Source organism: Maylandia zebra, linkage group LG7 (genome assembly GCF_041146795.1).
Source record: "Maylandia zebra isolate NMK-2024a linkage group LG7, Mzebra_GT3a, whole genome shotgun sequence".
Classification (NCBI taxonomy): domain Eukaryota; kingdom Metazoa; phylum Chordata; class Actinopteri; order Cichliformes; family Cichlidae; genus Maylandia; species Maylandia zebra.
Genome location: NC_135173.1, coordinates 56,093,737 through 56,113,441, shown reverse-complemented (window position 1 = coordinate 56,113,441; position 19,705 = coordinate 56,093,737). Strand labels below are relative to the sequence as shown.

Below are 19,705 nucleotides of genomic sequence, written 5' to 3'. Positions count from 1 at the left end.
GGTGAAAAAACATCATGAAACTTAAACTGGAACTGAAGAAAAAGTATAATAGATATTGAAAAGATAAATACAAGTTGAATAGTTGAATGTCTTGTCTTCGTTTTAAAGTTTGAATGGTGGCTCTATGTCAATGTATGTGGAAGTAGTAAGAGTTTAAAAATGAGTAAGTTGAATGAGGATTTGAAGGGTCTCCCCATTGAAATACATTATAAATTTTTGTTGAATAAAGTTGAATAAAATTAAAAATATAAATGTTAAAAATGAGAAAAATAGAAGCAGTGTTGTCCAAAAGAATAGGAATCTAACGGTGTTTGAATGGTTTTTCTAAGTTGAACGGTTTTGAAGGAGTAGGATTACAAAAAACGTACGGAATAGATAAAATATAATAATAATAATAAAGATTAGAAGAACAATACTGTGAATGCTTTTCAAGCATTCACACTAACTAGAAAGTGCATTTTCTGAAGAAACTGCAGTGTGAATGCTTGAATCTGAATGTATGCACTGAAATGAATTAATTGCTGAATGTTAAGTTAAAAATTCCGAATGAGCTGGAAAATACAGAAATTTTCACCTGAAAACAAAAGTGCAGAACTTTTGAAAGCTGATGTTCACACAGAAGAAGTTGGAAAAAAGCTAAACATGTTTAAAATGTAAATAATAAAAAGATGAGTAATGACAAAAGAAAATTTAGAGTTGAACAAAAATTCTGGAGAAAATACAAACTTTAATATACAGCATAATGTTTTTCAGACATATACACATGTGTATATCATGTTTAATAGTATTACATACATCAATTTATTTTGTATGTCATAGAAAATAACATAAAAATCTTAAGTCATATTTTACAGCTTCTTTCTGAAAAGGACTAGTAGAATAAATAAAAATAACTAAATTAAATAACTAAATAAAAAATAATAAGCAAGATATGAAATACATGAAAATTCAACTTTTAAAACCACAATCCTGAACCTTTAAATTGTGTTGGTTTCTTAGAACATGGCTAAACAGCTGTTTCTATCGTCCTACTTAATCTGTCTACACATCTTTTTATTACTCATTCTTCTTTATGTTTTAATGTAAACAGAGTCCACACAGTGGTAAAAGAGAACTGTATAGAGATTTTTGAGTAAAGTCAAATGAAAGCGTAAGGTGGTGACACAGTTTAACACATGCAAATAATCAAATAAACACATTAGTCCTTTTTGTGAACATGGATAAATAAGTATCAATACAGCATTGTTCAGCCATGCCACTAAATGCTTTTTTACACATTGTTTTAACCTGGGCTCAGACACAAAGTCCCAAAATTAGTTAGTCCCTGACTTTGAGTTGTGATTATGACTAATTATTATACACAAGGCTTTATCTATCTGAACTCTAAGGACACAAATATGAAAAAAAAAAACCTATACTTACCAGCTGATACCCCACACTACACACTAGGTGTGCCATGTGACCTGAAACTTTGGTACAAAATCATCATAATCATTCTGTTAACACTGTTTTTTAACACTGTTTGTGTTGCTGTTCAGCAGTTTAAAATGTTTTAGATTGGATTACATGGAATGAATTTGAATTTTCTTGGGGGTTTTTGTATGTGTTTCGTTCTCAGCAGATTTTTTCTTCCATACTGTTGAATTCCAGTTACCACATTTCTGGTCATATGACATCCCAAGTGCCCACTTAAAAAAATCCCCACAGTTAATTCAACATTAAAACAAAATAAAAAAATGTTAAATAAATAAAGGTTTGCTCTGTGATGAAATACTAAATAAGCATACATTGTACAGAGCACTAACAATGAAAACAATCCTTTAGCCTGTTGATCAGAGAGAGGCAGTCATTATGTCCATTTAAAACCTGTAATCACAGAGCACAACGTTTCTGTGAAACTATGAAGTCCCATATGATCCTCATCACGTCCAGTGACTTCAGAGTGGATCCTCCCTGTCATCCGGCCAGTGTTTGATGTGTGGCAAGCAGCACAGAAGCAGGATAGCTGAGGACTTTAAAAGAAGAGCAGAAAACGGGAACATATGTAGTTGTAAATGTAAATATCAGTGATACTTGTCTTGTCAAAGGGAATAAAATAATGAAAATGTTAACTTACACACTCATTTAGGGAGGATCTTGACACTGCACAGAGGAGGCACAGTCAGTCTGACAATGATGGTGATCTCCAGGGATGTTTTCCTGCAGCAACATTCCTGCCAACTGGCCGTGTGATCCAGAGTAGTTGGTTTGTAATGAACAGAAAGGTGTATATGTTAGGTAGTGTGCACTCAGAGCTGGTCCTAAGAAACAAACACATCCTGTAATAAACTGAATACCTGTAGTAGTGCTGCTGCAAATATGAAGCCCTTCTATCATGAGTGGTTTCAAAGAAGGTGTTTTGGAGGCTCGGTCACAGAAACTGTGCAGTCTGTTCAGTCCTGAGTGTCTCAGCTCTGATGGGGATGGATCACAGAGGGAAACACCTGAGTACAGACATTACAATACACTCTAACACTCCTAAGGTCAAGTGAAAACACAATTTAAACACTTTACAAAGAATGAATACATGTTTTCATGGAAATTATGTCATTAACCCTTTTTGTTGTGAGTAAATCTCACCGACTGCTTGTGGGACAAGCTAGAAGGAGGACTTATCACAGAATGTCTCCTGTGCTCCAGATGTGAAGTCTCACGCTCTGATCGTACGGCGATGAAGATGGTGATGATGAAGCCTCTCTGATCTGTGGCATTACAGTTTCTAGCTGCTATGTGCTTCACACTGTTGGATCTTACATGTGAAGCTTGGAGAAGACACAGGAGGACTGTGTCTCTCTTAAAAAAGAAAAAGAAAAAAGGAAACCTAACACCCCCACCCTCAGCTCCCACCGTAAACCCCCCCCCCCACTCAACTCCCCAACCTCACACCATCCAATGTCTATACAAATGTAGGGTATCAGCTGGTAACAGAAAGCAAGTGTAACATATGCACTACATATGTAACACTGCTGAAACATTTCTGGCCAGAAATGTGCAGTTATCAACCCAGACCCACCCTGATGATTGCACTGGCCGAAACATGATAAAAGCTCATAAAAATTTATGTTTCATAGAAAAATTTGTCCAAAAATATAATTGTGTACTTTTGAAAAAGTTTAAAGTTTATAACAAACCAAAATAATAACATTTTTGTAAATAGTATTTCAAAATAGAGGCACACATAAAGTGGCTTAACTGTCATTATTGCTGTAATTAGGTTTGTTTGTTTGTTTGTTTGTTTGTTTGTTTGTTTGTTTGTTTGTTTGTTTTTTTAAAAAGCAACCTTTAGTCATTATTGTTCTCTCAGAAACAATGAAGAAGCTGTTGAACATTTATGTGTTGTGTAGGCAATCCTCTGGTCCACCCTCCCTCCCTCCCAGCCACAGTGAGACTGGGGCAGCCTGGCAGGATGTTGAAGCCTGGCTGCAGAGAGGATATGCCTACACTATTCATTTTAAACTGCTATATTTGATTTTTCTGACATTTATAGGTTACTGTTAGTGAATTTTAGATTTTCTGTAATAAATAAAATTGTCATCTTTTACTGATATCATTACTTAATTCATGTAATTGTATTTTATGTAAACAATTCAAACATTATACTGCAATGCAGGGCGTCAACTTTTAAATATCGCTCTACTTTCTTAAGTCATTCAAAAATATAGAAATTACTTACTGTATTCAAAGATCTAGATCATGAATCATCACAGGACAATACACAGTATACTGGGTCATGGTAACTATGGTATGTCTTCATGACTCCAGAATGGAGACATCGATCTGACTGAGAAATGAAAATTAGGTCAAGCAGTGTGTTCTTCTCTGTGGTAGGGGCAGTGATGACCTGTGCGTATCCCCTAGACTCAAACAGCTCCAGGATTAGTTTGTTTGCACTGGATAAAACATTCTCATTAAAATCACCACAAACTATGATGGGATGACAGTCCATGATCTCCAATGAGTCTAATAGGCTTACCAGGTTTTTCAGGAATGGCCTCAGAGTGTAGTCTGGAGGTCTGTATACAACTGCAATCAGAGCACTGACTGGTGCTTCAACCTTTAAAGCCAGAAATTCAAGGTCAGTTACATTATGGATGTACTGTTTTTCATGCACTTGAATGTCACTTTTCACATAAACAGCAACTCCACCACCACTTCTGTTTGCCATCTGGGGAAAGTTTGTGTAGGACAGGTGTCTGTTGCGTTTGAACAAATTGTAATTTTCCAAGTGGAGACTCTCTGCGACAAAAGAGCCCCGCAGGTGTGTTTCTGTTAGGCACAAAACATCTGCTAGACACAATTCATGGTGACTTTTGATGTCATTAATGTGAGCTGGCAGTCCCTCTGTATTATGATGAACAATGGTGAAAACCTCTGACCTGCTCAGTGTTTGCCTCACGTGTAGAAGAGGCATCATGTCATCAAGGTTGGCTTGTCTCATGTTCTCAAGCGCTGCAGTGATTTCTGGGTTGGTGAATATTTTTTTCTCCTCCATATCAAGAAGATACAGTCCACTGAGAGACGTCACTCTACTGACAGCTACGTAGGCCATGCCGGGCTCAAAAATGCTCTTAAGAGAGACAACAGCTGATGTAGTTGTCATACCCTGTACCTTATGTATTGTACATGCAAAGGCCAGCTTCACTGGGAACTGTCTTCGTACCACTCCTTTCTGCTTCAGATTCTCCTCTGCTCTCTCAATGTACACCATATCGTCTGCTGGTGTGCGGTTATTCTTTCCAGATGTCTCATTATCCATTTTAAGTCCAAGCTTGATGATGTGTTGGTCATTTTCAGAGTAAACTACTCTAAGTAGTATTCCAAAAGCTCCATTAACCAAACCATTTTGTATGTCAATGTTTCTGGTGAGCATGACACGAGCTCCTTCTGCAACTTTCAGTGTGTCTGGTAACTCGTTTTTACCTCCTTTCAATGGTCTGTCTTGAAGTGCCATTCTGCCAGTTCTAGGATCTTTTCTATAATCATCTGCATGGATGTCAATGATATGAGTGTGGAGCAGAGCCAGTGTTGAAGAGTTGTGTGCATCCACTTCTTTATTAGTTGCAAAAATGTGCAATGCATCAGTCGGACAATGGGCTGGTTCAGTTATGGCCTGTAACAACAAATTTCTATCTGCTTCGCAAAGCTCATCCAACTTTCCTTTTACACGAATTCTGTTCAGCATCTCAGCAAAGACAACATCATCTTTCTGACGCATAATCTCAGTCAGAGTGATCATCTGAAAATGCTCCCGCCACAGGTCGATCTCAGACGGGTCGTGCACACAGAGAGGTTTAGACTGTCGCACTGGGGGTAGCTGATAGAAGTCTCCGACAGCAATGACTGACATGCCTCCAAAGGGTCTCCGAGTCCCTTTGATCTGTTTGAGTCTTGCATCTACATATGCAAACAGATGTCTTGACACCATAGACACTTCGTCAATGACGATTATTTCAGCATTCAAAAGTTCTGATCTGACTTCATCCAGCTGATTGCCAAGTCCCTGAATGGGAGGTTTTAAGCTTCTAGGCAGCTTGAGAAGAGAATGCAGTGTTGTTCCAGAAATGTTAAAAGCTGCAGTCCCAGTGAAAGCAGTTAACAGGACGGTGGGTTTTGATATGTCAACGTCGTCTGCATATCTGGGCACTTTGCTCAGTATCTTAGATGCTTCTGAGTAGATGCATTTGATAAGATGTGATTTTCCTGTTCCAGCACCACCATTAATATAAAAGAAAAACTGCTCTGGATTTAGAGCACAGACTCTTTTAATGCACCAGTCTCTAACTGCATAAAATATGCAGGCTTGCTTCTTGTTCAGATTCTGAAACATCTGACGTAACAATGTGGGATCAATAGCAGGGGGTTCCCTGATGGCTCTGACTTCTGTTGAAGCATCAGCCTGACGGCTGTAGTCGGGCACATCTTCCTGTTCATTTTCATTGTCTCGCTCTCTTTCTTGTTCGACAAGTGGCAACCTTACGAGATCTGATTCAGGTGCCAGATTACACCATTCGTCAGTCACACCTCTGTTCTGCTCATATTCCTCAACAGCGCTCTCGATCTCCTCACTGTTTTTCTCATATTTTTCTCTGTTTCTTTTGACAATGTGTTGCACGTACTCAAGATGGTCAGTACCTGGTAGCTGTACACAGCCAGCACCATAGAAAGCCTGATAGGTTGGCAACGATGGTGTTTTCAGTTCGTGGTCTGAACGATGAGGAAGGTACAGTTTAAGCAGTCTTCCGTAATATTGCTCTGGATGTTTTTCTTGTGAGCAGCGGTGAAATCTGATGATAGCAGGCTTATTGTTTTTGCGCCTTTGCACAAACCCCATCTCATTGAGAAGGGGCAAAACATCTTTACCTTTTTTCTGTTGGCCATAGACAATCCTGCAAGTAGCAGCAAAGTCTGCCATGCACATCTCCTCATACTCTGGTGTTTCAGGTCTGGCTTTGTATTTGTCATTCAAAGATGTCATCCAAACATTGGAAGACTCAGGTGTTGTGTTGTCCAGAACTGACAGGGGACGACTCATTTTCACAGGATTATCATCAGTTGGAATGAATATTACAGCACGTGAGCATTGCTTCATGTGAAGACCACATGCACGAGCAACACACTCCTGTGCACTGATCTCTCGCTTCTTTGAATATGCCTGCATGACGGCTCTCATTTCATCGCACTCATTTACACTGTCCTTATGGGAGTTCTCAATGACAGTTTTCAGGTACTCAGATAGCCCGCCCTCTTTTTTTGATATATATTTCATTAAATAATTTGCAGCACCAAAAGCATCTAAAACAAAGCTTATGTCGATATTACTGTTCCAGGCTTCAAGCAGATGTGGATTATAGCCGTTTATCCAAGAGTCTTTTGGATCACGCTTTAGTATGATCGTACTCCTCATGTTCATTTTATTCAGGTATCTCTCATATTCTGCATGTGTCAACTTGCATCTTTCCAAGAGCTGCTCTAAACTCATGGAAGCAGTTTCAGGTTCATTCAGCAGCTGGTTCAGTGGTCTGAGCTTGTTCTTTGCCGTTTCTACTTCCAGTGCATCATCCTCACTGGGTCTTGTGATCATTGTCTCATTGCAGGGTGGTTTGGGAAAACCAAAACGGCACCCGGAGCTTAAACTCCTAAAGCACGTCTTTGTGTGGTTCTTACTGTGTTTTTGCACTTCTGTTACTTTTTTGTACAGTTCAGGTTGTTTATGTGGATCAGGCAGCTGAGCTGTGATGTATTTGTTTATAAAATCAAGAACAGTTTGCTCATCATCCTCCTCAAACACAGGAGCACCTTCTACCCACAGGAGGCAGTGTATGTGTGGGCTTCCTCTGTGCTGAAACTCAACTCTGTAAAAGTAGTCAATGACTTTGCCAAGTGGCTCTGCAGGAGATAAGAGTAAATCTCTGAATAATGCTTCAACTCTCTTGTCAAACATGCGCATTGTTGTGACAGGATTGCTTCTCAGGATGTCACACTTTGCTGACCAGTCGAGTCCTTCAAAATTCACTTGTTCACCTTGCTGCCTTGTTATTGCCTCGATCACTTCAGGCCAGCGCATTTCAGCAGCTGAAAATGTGCAAAAGAACGTGGGAGTTCCCAACTGTCTGATCATGGCAAAAAGATCTCTTGTTGTTTTCTCCCAATAGGCTGGGGTTCCTCTCAGAGGCTGCATGAATCTCACTGCATCTTTATTTCGCACCAGTTTCTCCACCTCATGTTTATCTTGTAACATGCCTGAGGTTATTTTTCTACCATCTCTGGTCAGAGGCTTTGCCTTCCTTAACTGTACTGTCATGCTGGATGTAGCCAAGTGTATTTCAGTCACAAACTGTGCAAAGAATAAATAGTTTGTGTCTTTGGCAAAACGATCATCAATGCAGAAAAGTCTTGATTTGAAATACCCACTGGGGGATACTTTGATCAGCCTTCTTTCATCAAGTGTGTTTTGGCCTGTAGGAAACTGCACAGGGAAGGCCATGGCCTCCAGTTTAGGTGTTTTGAAAAAACTTATTGGATTGTTTCTCTCTGCAGGAGCAACAGAGTAGATTCCTTCACTGAAACATAATATCTCCTCAGCCACATCAGGGGGCTGCAAACAGGACTCGAGTGCAAAACCACCATTAGTCAGTCCATCTGCTTGCTCTGAATCATCTCTCATCTGTTCATGCGATTGTTCACCATCACAGGGTAACATGTCAATGTCCTGTTCATTTATATTTTGTGCTTCACTCAGTGCATTTTTCTCACAGCTGTCAATTTCCATTAAATCAGCCTCATCATAATCGTCCTCATTCATGTTTTCATCATCATCATCCTCATCATCTTCATCAGGAAGAGTTGGATCACACAGCTCAGCATCATCTCTGATGCTCACATCCTTATACTGTGGATGAATCTGCTTGAGTTTATGCAGTGCTTGCACAAGTTTAGACCAGCTTACAGTCTGAAACAGCTGATGACCTTTGTAAGACAAGCGTCTCTTCAATTTTACTCTGATCACCTGAGAATTAATTCTCAGTCGAGGTAGTGTTTCAACAGTTTCCTGTACCTCTGATGGGACACAGACCACATTTCCTCTAATTGCTCTTTGTCTGCCTTTGGGAAGAGGAATGATCTTGGCAAATGGTATGCACTTGGCTATGAGATGTCTCTCCAGTATGTTGAGATCAGAAAGTTCAGCTGGAATATCAGCAAGATCCAACTTATTGGCAACAGCAAGTGCTGGCATGGATCCATTTTTAAGATGATCGTGGCAGGTGTGACATATCCACTCTCTCTTTCTCTCATCAGGCACTTTGCACTGCTCATTTCTGCAGTTTTCATCACAAACATGAACAAACTTTCCTGTCAAACATGTTGCAACTACATGTGGGTTTTTGACATACTTTGACCTTGTGCAGGGTCGCACTTGGTTTGGAAATGAAGCCTTGAAGCATACAGTACATGGGTATGATGGTCCAGCTTTGATTTGTGATTTGAACACAGATATGGCCTCGTTGATCACACTGTTGTCACTCTCTTGGGTTTGTCTGTTCACCCATCTGTATTTCCTTTTTATTTTCATTGCACATCTCATGTTGTGCATAATCCTGAATGCAAGATTACTTTGATACCTGTCTCGCATTAGTTGTTTCATTAGTTGTCTGTGTCTTACTCTGAATGCATTGTCACGTGCATAACGCTGAGTCACTCGAGATCTCTGTCTCTCTCTGAATTCAGGGTTTTCTTGATACCTTTTAGTTATATAGTTTTTTTGTTTTTGTCTAAAGTCAGCATTGTCACAGTAGCGTCTTTTAATATATTGTTGTTGTTTCTTTCTGAATTCATCGTTCTCACAGTAGCGTCTTTTAATATATTGTTGTTGTTTCTTTCTGAATTCATCGTTCTCACAGTAGCGTCTTTTAATATATTGTTGTTGTTTCTTTCTGAATTCATCGTTCTCACAGTAGCGTCTTTTAATATATTGTTGTTGTTTCTTTCTGAATTCATCGTTCTCACAGTAGCGTCTTTTAATATATTGTTGTTGTTTCTTTCTAACTGTAGCATTCTCAGAAAAACGTTTTTTAACATATTGTTTTTGTTTCTTTCTGAATTCATCATTTTCACAGTAACGTCTTTTCATATACTGTTGTTGTTTTTGTTTAACTTCAGGATTGTTTTTATATGTCTCGCTTGCGCAAGATTTTTTCTTTTCTTTGTAATCTTTATTTGAAGCATACTTTTGTTGTTCTCTCCTTTTTTGGTTTTCTTTTCTCTGATTTCTGGGTTTCTCTGATGCCATTAATCTTCTTTTCATTTTGTGCCTTTGTTGTTTATTAACTTTTTTCAGTTTTTGTAAAACTATATCAGAAAGGTCACAGGCAGCAACATTTGTTATGGCAGCATTTGATTGACATGAAAAAGCATCACTTGATGGAAGGAAACTTAATTCACTGCATAGTTCTTCAGTTGGTATATTAGGAGGTTCATTCTGATCTTCATATGATGTGAACTGAGTCACGTGAACTTCTTTTTGTTTCACCGGTGGCGTACAAATGGACATTTGACAAAAGATGTTCTCAGTCAGATCAGTCGTTGTGTTTCTCCTTGGAGTAGAGGAGTTTGCTTCATCAACAGTTGTATCAGAGTGAGTAGATGCCACAGCAGTGGCAGCTGTTGGTCTGCAGACTGTGTCTGTGATAGTATCACTCAGGTTGACTGTGCTCATACTGTAGAACTGCACAGGCTTCAGTTCATAGTTACAAGAGGGTGATATCTCCATCATTTCATAAGAATCTTGGATCCTCTTAATCATGTCACTGAGGAGTGTGAATTTCAGCATCACAGCTGTACCACGATTACGTGACTGTAGTAATAGAGGAAGACCACTGGGTGTTCTGGAGTGTGGATCAAAGAAACCATATTTGCCTGATGTGGATCTGAACACTGCGATACACAATCCACTCATAATCAATAAGGCATACTGCACATCTGACAACAGGCAGCTCAGTCCTGCTTCTAAGCTGAGAAAGGTATCTACTGCTTCCTCTGGAGGTTCTTCAAATGTCCCATACCGGGAAGGCTGTGTCATGTCGACATCATACATAGACCAGCGAGCATCAACTTTGTCTGGCAGCTCATCGGTTGCCAAATGAATATTTTTAGGAAATCTTTTCTTGGCCTCTTTGTACATCACATCACCTTTATCCAAGACCAGATTAAGGTCAGCTGTAGTCATGTTTTCATTCTCATGAAGGAAAGCAAGAAATGTGAGTGAGTTACATGTGCACTGCTTGTTTCTGGAGTCTCCATATTTAGGATGAGCCTGGCTGCGAGATGCACAGACATGTATAACAGAGGGCTGGTTTTCAAGGTTCACTCTTTCTGCATGAGATGGTCCTGCCACATCACTGTGACAGCCTCTTTTCAAAAAGTCAGCATAACCCACCTGTGGGGCACTTGACACCTCATGTTGTTCATTAACTTTATGCTGCAGTCCACTCTTTACAGCATCAGCATAAGATACCTGTTGTACATGTGCAGGAACATGTTGACCTGCCTGTTTGACACTGTCAGAATTGGTCTTTGTAGACACACTGTCTTCTGCAGAGCTCTGAGGAAAATCAAACTCAGCTTGTTCACATGTTGGTACTTTGTGAAACTCATGAAACTTTTTCCAGCGTTGTTTTGCAGCTTGTGACTTTTTCTGCTTCCTTGGCATTTTCACACACCTGCAAGTGTTTCTTAGTCTTTAGAAAATATGTTCACAAGATAAGAGTGGCACACACCAGGAGATGTTGTCTTTGTTTTTATATTTCAGTTTTTATTTGTCTTAAACAGTTGTCTTTCGTTTGACAGTTTGTTCTTCAGTTGAGAGAATATTATGCACTCTCTTTATTGGCTTGGCATTTTTCAGCAGCAAGCCAAGAGTGAAAAACAGGTAGAGAGAAAATTTAGAAGAGAGAACAGGCAGAGCAGGAGAGACACGGCTGGGAAATCACAATCAAACCGTGAATTAGTTTTCTTTGTTCAGTTTGTTCTCAGGTAGAGGCAATATATGCACTCTTTATTGCTTTAATGGCTTGGCGTTTTTCAGCAGCAAGCCAAGAGTGAAAAACAGGTAGAGAGAAAATTTAGCAGTGAGAACAGACAGAGCAGGAGAGACACGGCTTTAAATCAAACCGCAGATTTTTCTTTGTTTGTTCAGTTTGTTCATAGGTTGAGGCAAAATATGCACTCTTTATTGCTTTGTTGGCTTGGCGTTTTTCAGCAGCAAGCCAAGAGTGAAAAACAGGTAGAGAGAAAATTTAGCAGAGAGAACAGACAGAGCAGGAGAGACACGGCTTTAAATCAAACCGCAAAAGGATTGTTGGTTTGGCAAAATTTCTCACAAACCACAGAGTGAAATACAGATGGAAAGAAGGCAGAGACAATAGGTGGAGCAGGACAGAGGATAGAGGGGTTGGGGGGTTGGGATGTGAGAGAGAAGACTGGAGATCTGGTCCTTGTTCTTCTTCTTCTACACACTCTGAACAAAAAACAAGAAAAAAAAATAATTTTATTAAAATTATATCACATGGTAATTGTATGAACTAAATGTGACTACTGCAAAAGGACAAAACAAATATTCAAGCTAAACTGTTGTCGGCTGCCATGTGCAAAAAGTTGCATAATTGGGCACTTTTTAAAAGAATAAATATTTAATTAAATTCAGCAATAATATTTTTAAATACAAATATGATTGAGTGAATCATTAATTAATCACATGTAGTGTGACTACAAAAATGTACGAAAAAAATATTTTAGCCCAATTGTTAAGCTGCACTTATGTGTATTTATTATAAAATTGTGTTTAAAAGGTCTAGCACAAAGTTTGAACCCATCACTTTACAGCTTATATTAGTCATATAATTTTTTTATTTTGGTCTACTTCTCTTACAGTATGTGCACACCTACCAGGCAAAGCACAGTGTCAGTCAGGTTCCTGAAAGAAACGAGAAATAATACGTTAGTTGTCTGTACAGTGTTATCAGACTAACAGAAATACAAAGCCCACACGACATGATACACTGAACTTCTAGTCAGCAGGGTAATTATAGAGTAATATAGCACACCAACTGATACAGCAGTCATTTTACAATTCAAACTAGTTAACTGAAGTATTGCCACTTATGTAAGGCTACTGTTAGACTGTTACTAGCCTTAGCATTGCTGCTAGCGCTAGCATTCCGGCTAGCATTAGCACTTCAGTTAGTGTTAGCATTGCAGCTAGCGTTAGCATTGCAGCTAGCGTTAGCATTGCAGCTAGCGTTAGCAATGCTGCTAGCGCTAGCAATGCTGCTAGCGCTAGCACTCTTACTGTTAAAACTGAGCCACAATGGCAATAATAAAGCTAATTTCTTACTTTTGTCTCACTGACCGGCAAGAAATATCACAGGAATATTATTTTTGTCAGTTAACAACTGCTAAGGCTAGTGTTAGCACTATAGCTAGCGTTAGCATTGTTGCTAGCATTAGCATTGAAGCTAGCGTTAGCACTGCTGCTAACAGCAAAACGTAATAAACGTATATAAATGATAGCGAAGGTTATTCTTTTTTCTTTCTTTCTTCTTTGAATTGTTTTTAACTCTGTTGGACTTGATATGTGAGTTTAAATGTCAAACATGTATTTTTTCCATCATAAAAATAAAACACTGCAGTACTGAGTGTACTGTACTTACCACAGCAGAGAGCAAAGCGGAATGACGACAGTTGGTCCAGTGATAGGTTAAAAACAGATGAGGCGTTCAGGTGGTGCTTGGAAATTTGACCATCAGTTTGAACAGCAATAATGAGCATATACATGTCTGTGTGTTGGTCTCTGTGTGTGACAGACATAGAGAGATAGAGGGAAAAAATACACTATACTAGTGTAAAAATTGGTCCTTTTTGCCCAAGTATAAGCGAATGAGTGACATACAGAAAAACAGGGCAACTGGCATTAAATGAGCAAATAAAAAGTATTAAATCTTGAACTGTTTTGTGGGTTTTATTTTAAGACTACTTTGAGTATATTCGTGGGGAGATAAACTATACAGACTATAAACAGAGACATTAAATGAGATTAGGTTAGTGAAACGTTAGTTAAAAGGTGGGGAAATTAACTACAGACCGATAGATGCTGAGAGCTTTAATTATCCAGTCAGAAAGGATGATTTTGAAGTCATCAACTGACTCCAACTGCCCAGATCTGAAAAACCTTTGTGCCAATCACAATGCTCTACTTAGTTGGCATATACTAACTAGTGACAAACTATTAATCTGTGGCAAAACCCTGTCAAATCTGTCTTATTGTACTTTTGAAAAAGTTAATCTTACTACAATCTAACATTTTTAGGTTTAACCTTGGCAGAGTGAGAGAGAGCTCGTTAAGCAGGCAGGTGTGAGCCTGGTTGCTATAGTGACAATGGCTCCATACACACGACACAGACATGCGCCTCACTTTTGCTGCTTAAAATGAACAGAAAAGTCAGGCCGAAACAAATCGTTCCCAAATTAAAAGTACAAGTCGTATTGACAAAATTCTTTCACCGTGAGCGACAGCAGCTTCTAGTCTACCAAATTCTCAGTTTTCATGCCTGTGGAGTTTATTATATGGACGTGGTGACAGTGTAAAGACACCATGCTCTTCTGATTTTCAAACGAACCTTCTGAGCCATTTTAACATTAGAGTCTATGGAAGAGTTGGAAGGAGGAGGCTGTGCATTGGTGACATTTATGAAAGAACCGTAACACCTAGGACAATAGTAAACACATTGGATGAAAGAGGACAGCCATGGCTACGTTTTGAGGGTAAAATCATACCTGTAGAGCAAACGCTGTGGACACAGCAGCAGTTTTAAAAAAGATTTTAAGATTAATTTTTTTGCTCCTCTCACTCTAGCAGTTGAGCTGTCTCACTCTAGCCCCAACATTCCGTCCCATACACACCCATTATAAATTTTGAAACGGGTGAAAAAACATCATGAAACTTAAACTGGAACTGAAGAAAAAGTATAATAGATATTGAAAAGATAAATACAAGTTGAATAGTTGAATGTCTTGTCTTCGTTTTAAAGTTTGAATGGTGGCTCTATGTCAATGTATGTGGAAGTAGTAAGAGTTTAAAAATGAATAAGTTGAATGAGAATTTGAAGGGTCTCCCCATTGAAATACATGGGAAATTTTGGGAAATTTTTGTTGAATAAAGTTGAATAAAATTAAAAATATAAATGTTAAAAATATGAAAAATAGAAGCAGTGTTGTCCAAAAGAATAGGAATCTAACGGTGTTTGAATGGTTTTTCTAAGTTGAACGGTTTTGAAGGAGTAGGATTACAAAAAACGTACGGAATAGATAAAATATAATAATAATAATAACTAGAAAGTGCATTTTCTGAAGAAACTGCAGTGTGAATGCTTGAATCTGAATGTATGCACTGAAATGAATTAATTGCTGAATTTTGAGTTAAAAATATTGAATGAGATTAAAAAAAAACAAAAAAAAAAAACGAATTTAACCTGAAAACAAAGGTGCTGAACTGCTAAAAGCTGAAGGTTACACAGAAGAAGGAGTTGGAAAAAAACTGAAAATGTTTTAAATGTAAATTAGAAAACCCTAAGAAATGAGAAAAGAACATTTAGAGTCAGAAAACATCTGAATGAATATTAAAAGGTCATATTCTTTGAATCACTGAATGACTCAAATGTGATCCCTCCACTTTGATCCACACAGTTTAAAAAGTTTAAATGCCTGAGCTTTGAAAGATACGGTGTTGGAAAGAGAACAATAATGGCGACAATTTGAGGGTAAAATGATGGCTGTAACACTGTGGACACAGCAGCAGTTGAAAGAGAAGTGCTTAAGATGAATCTTGGTACAGTGGCAGGCAGAGCTCGTTAAGCAGGCAGGTGTGAGCCTGGTTGCTATAGTGACCGCACCCAATGGCTCCATACACACGTACACAGACATGCGCCTCACTTTTGCTGCTTAAAATGAACAGAAAAGTCAGGCCGAAACAAATCGTTCCCAAATGAAAAGTATAGGTCGTATTGACAAAATTCTTTCACCGTGAGTGACAGCAATGTCTAGTCTACTGAATTCTCAGTTTTCATGCCTGTGGAGTTTATTATATGGACGTGGTGACAGTGGAAAGACACCATGCTCTTCTGATTTTCAAACGAACCTTCTGAGCCATTTTAACATTAGAGTCTATGGAAGAGTTGGAGGGAGGAGGCTGTGCATTGGTGACATTTACGAAAGAACCATAACACCTAGGACAATAGTAAACACATTGGATGAAAGAGGACAGCGATGGCTACGTTTTGAGGGTAAAATCATACCTGTAGAGCAAACGCTGCGGACACAGCAGCAGTTTTAAAAAAGATTTTAAGATTAATTTTTTTGCTCCTCTCACTCTAGCAGTTGAGCTGTCTCACTCTAGCCCCAACATTCCGTCCCATACACACCCATTATAAACTCTGAAACGGCTGAAAAAACATCATGAAACTTAAACTGGAACTGAAGAAAAAGTATAATAGATATTGAAAAGATAAATACAAGTTGAATAGTTGAATGTCTTGTCTTCGTTTTAAAGTTTGAATGGTGGCTCTATGTCAATGTATGTGGAAGTAGATACAGTTTAAAGAGGAGGAAGTTGAATGAGAATTTGAAGGGTCTCCCCATTGAAATACATGGGAAATTTTTGTTGAAAAAAGTTGAATAAAATTAAAAATATAAATGTTAAAAATGAGAAAAATAGAAGCAGTCATATCCAAAAGAATAGGAATCTAATGGTGTTTGAATGGTTTTTCTAAGTTGAACGGTTTTGAAGGAGATAGATTACAAAAAACGTACGGAATCCATAATAATAAAATAGAATAAAGATTAGAAGAACAATACTGTGAATGCTTTTCAAGCATTCACACTAACTAGAAAGTGCATTTTCTGAAGAAACTGCAGTGTGAATGCTTGAATCTGAATGTATGCACTGAAATGAATTAATTGCTGAATTTTGAGTTAAAAATATTGAATGAGATTAAAAAAAAAAACAAAAAAAAAAAAACGAATTTAACCTGAAAACAAAGGTGCTGAACTGCTAAAAGCTGAAGGTTACACAGAAGAAGGAGTTGGAAAAAAACTGAAAATGTTTTAAATGTAAATTAGAAAACCCTAAGAAATGAGAAAAGAACATTTAGAGTCAGAAAACATCTGAATGAATATTAAAAGGTCATATTCTTTGAATCACTGAATGACTCAAATGTGATCCCTCTACTTTGATCCACACAGTTTAAAAAGTTTAAATGCCTGAGCTTTGAAAGATACGGTGTTGGAAAGAGAACAATAATGGCGACAATTTGAGGGTAAAATGATGGCTGTAACACTGTGGACACAGCAGCAGTTGAAAGAGAAGTGCTTAAGATGAATCTTGGTACAGTGGCAGGCAGAGCTCGTTAAGCAGGCAGGTGTGAGCCTGGTTGCTATAGTGACTGCACCCAATGGCTCCATACACACGTACACAGACATGCGCCTCACTTTTGCTGCTTAAAATGAACAGAAAAGTCAGGCCGAAACAAATCGTTCCCAAATGAAAAGTAAAAGTCGTATTGACAAAATTCTTTCACCGTGAGTGACAGCAATGTCTAGTCTACTGAATTCTCAGTTTTCATGCCTGTGGAGTTTATTATATGGACGTGGTGACAGTGTAAAGACACCATGCTCTTCTGATTTTCAAACCAACCTTCTGAGCCATTTTAACATTAGAGTCTATGGAAGAGTTGGAGGGAGGAGGCTGTGCATTGGTGACATTTACGAAAGAACCATAACACCTAGGACAATAGTAAACACATTGGATGAAAGAGGACAGCGATGGCTACGTTTTGAGGGTAAAATCATACCTGTAGAGCAAACGCTGCGGACACAGCAGCAGTTTTAAAAAAGATTTTAAGATTAATTTTTTTGCTCCTCTCACTCTAGCAGTTGAGCTGTCTCACTCTAGCCCCAACATTCCGTCCCATACACACCCATTATAAACTTTGAAACGGGTGAAAAAACATCATGAAACTTAAACTGGAACTGAAGAAAAAGTATAATAGATATTGAAAAGATAAATACAAGTTGAATAGTTGAATGTCTTGTCTTCGTTTTAAAGTTTGAATGGTGGCTCTATGTCAATGTATGTGGAAGTAGATACAGTTTAAAGAGGAGGAAGTTGAATGAGAATTTGAAGGGTCTCCCCATTGAAATACATTATAAATTTTTGTTGAAAAAAGTTGAATAAAATTAAAAATATAAATGTTAAAAGTGAGAAAAATAGAAGCAATGTTGTCCAAAAGAATAGGAATCTAACGGTGTTTAAATGGTTTTTCTAAGTTGAACGGTTTTGAAGGAGATAGATTACAAAAAACGTACGGAATACAGAATAATAATAAAATAGAATAAAGATTAGAAGAACAATACTGTGAATGCTTTTCAAGCATTCACACTAATAATAAAGATTTGAATAACAATACTGTGAATGCTTTTCAAGCATTCACACTAATAAAGATTAGAAGAACAATACTGTGAATGCTTTTCAAGCATTCACACTAATAATAAAGATTCGAATAACAATACTGTGAATGCTTTTCAAGCATTCACACTAATAAAGATTAGAAGAACAATACTGTGAATGCTTTTCAAGCATTCACACTAATTACACATGAGCCTCTCAATATACAACAAATAAATATTTTGGGTAACTTTAAAAACCTAATCTAAAAGAAAAACAAAACAAAAAAACACCCAAACTAATCAACCATCACTGTTTGATTGGTGTGAGTTTAATATTATGAAGATTTAAATATTTCATTATATATGTAATATTTCATTATAATTTAATAATATGGAGACTTTTGGAAATATCTCACATGTACAATTTATTGGTACTTGAATACTTGCATTTGATGCTTTATATTGTGCCAAATCACAGTAAGCTAAAGACCCCACAATAAATCGCTCTTATATAGCACATTTCTACTCTACGTGAGCACTCAAAACTTTATACAACGTATCTCATTCACCCTGTCATACAAGCACTTTTTTCCATGCTTGAGTACTTTTTATCTGACATACACACACATTCAGACCCAGATGTATCGGAGAGCAACTTGGGGTTAGTATCTTGCCCAAGGATATTTGACATGCATGCTGGAGCAGCCACCAATTGAACAATATTGGTAGATGGCCTGCTCTGCATCCTGAGCTACAGCCAGAAGGTAAAGAAAACCCCAACAATCAAATGACCCCCTTTGTGTAAGCACTAGGCAATAGTTGGAAGAAAAAACTCCCGTTTAACAGGAAGAAACCTCCAGCATAACCAGGCTCACCTGCCATGACCTGTTGTGGTTGATGGGGGAAGACAGGACAAAAGACACTGTCTAAAAGAGCCAAATGTTAATAATAACTAATGATGCAATTCAGAGTTGTGTATAAACACAGTGAATGAAAAAGGCGAGTGAAGAAGAAACAATTGAATAGAACTCAACTGAATTTAATTGAACTGAATGGAATTGAATAGAGAATAAGACTCTAATAATCTAATGATGTCAGATTATAGATTTGCATGGATTAATGCATCTTCTTTTTCTAAAGCAAAAGAAAGAAATGTCCATAATATTATTCCTTGCTATTTTTCACAAGATTTGTATATTTAGTTTCTTTACGAATTAAACTGTGTATACACAAATATTGTGTGTGTAAGTTAAGGTTTATAAGCCTCAAAATCAGCCTTTTTTTATTTACCCAATAGATCACTTAAATGATACGATTGACATGCCTTATAAAGCTGTGTTACAAAGACACAAAATTCAATATCATTTGAATCTTTGTGTATTTAATATTGATTTGTGTGATCTATAACAAAATGAATCAATTTCACAGTACTTTACATGGCTGCCTGTATCAAAATATATATATTTATATACTAGAGACCTCAGCTTTCCCAATAACATTAAGGGTTTACAATATTCTTGCACATTAAAAGCTTTGGAACAGCAGCACACTTGTGAAGTTAGTGCTGGGAAAGGAGTACAACTTCTTTTATTTGAGCAAGAGAAAAAGTTTCCACCTGTGAGACCCACTCTCACAAAATGCAAAAAGACACCTAATGTCCCGCATTATCCAT

The 19,705-nt window shown here is 37.8% G+C and overlaps 1 protein-coding gene and 2 long non-coding RNA genes across 6 annotated transcripts in view; 1 reads left to right on the top strand and 2 right to left on the bottom strand.

Moving 5' to 3' along the window:
• The window catches only part of LOC143419547 (uncharacterized), a 43,106-nt gene that overhangs the window by 9,605 nt on the left and 13,796 nt on the right, over positions 1-19,705 (top strand). The window lies entirely within an intron of this gene.
• Positions 2,123-7,533, bottom strand: LOC143419545 (uncharacterized). Of its 4 annotated transcripts, XM_076886734.1 has the most exons (3): positions 4,013-7,533; positions 2,337-2,451; positions 2,123-2,220 (listed from the first exon to the last, which is right to left on the bottom strand). In XM_076886734.1, the coding sequence occupies exons 1-3, from the start codon at positions 7,484-7,486 to the stop codon at positions 2,162-2,164; spliced, it is 3,648 nt and encodes a 1,215-aa protein (XP_076742849.1). In that variant the 5' UTR covers positions 7,487-7,533; the 3' UTR covers positions 2,123-2,161. The 4 variants fall into 4 exon arrangements, 3 of the variants coding, with proteins under 3 accessions (XP_076742849.1, XP_076742850.1, XP_076742851.1); XM_076886735.1 differs by lacking the exon at positions 2,123-2,220 and having other exon boundaries at positions 2,366-2,453; XR_013099548.1 differs by lacking the exons at positions 2,123-2,220; positions 4,013-7,533 and adding an exon at positions 2,620-2,851 and having other exon boundaries at positions 2,383-2,453.
• LOC143419544 (uncharacterized) lies at positions 11,416-13,978 on the bottom strand. Its single transcript, XR_013099547.1, has 2 exons — positions 12,481-13,978; positions 11,416-12,052 (listed from the first exon to the last, which is right to left on the bottom strand). It is a non-coding gene; the product is annotated as an uncharacterized LOC143419544 (long non-coding RNA).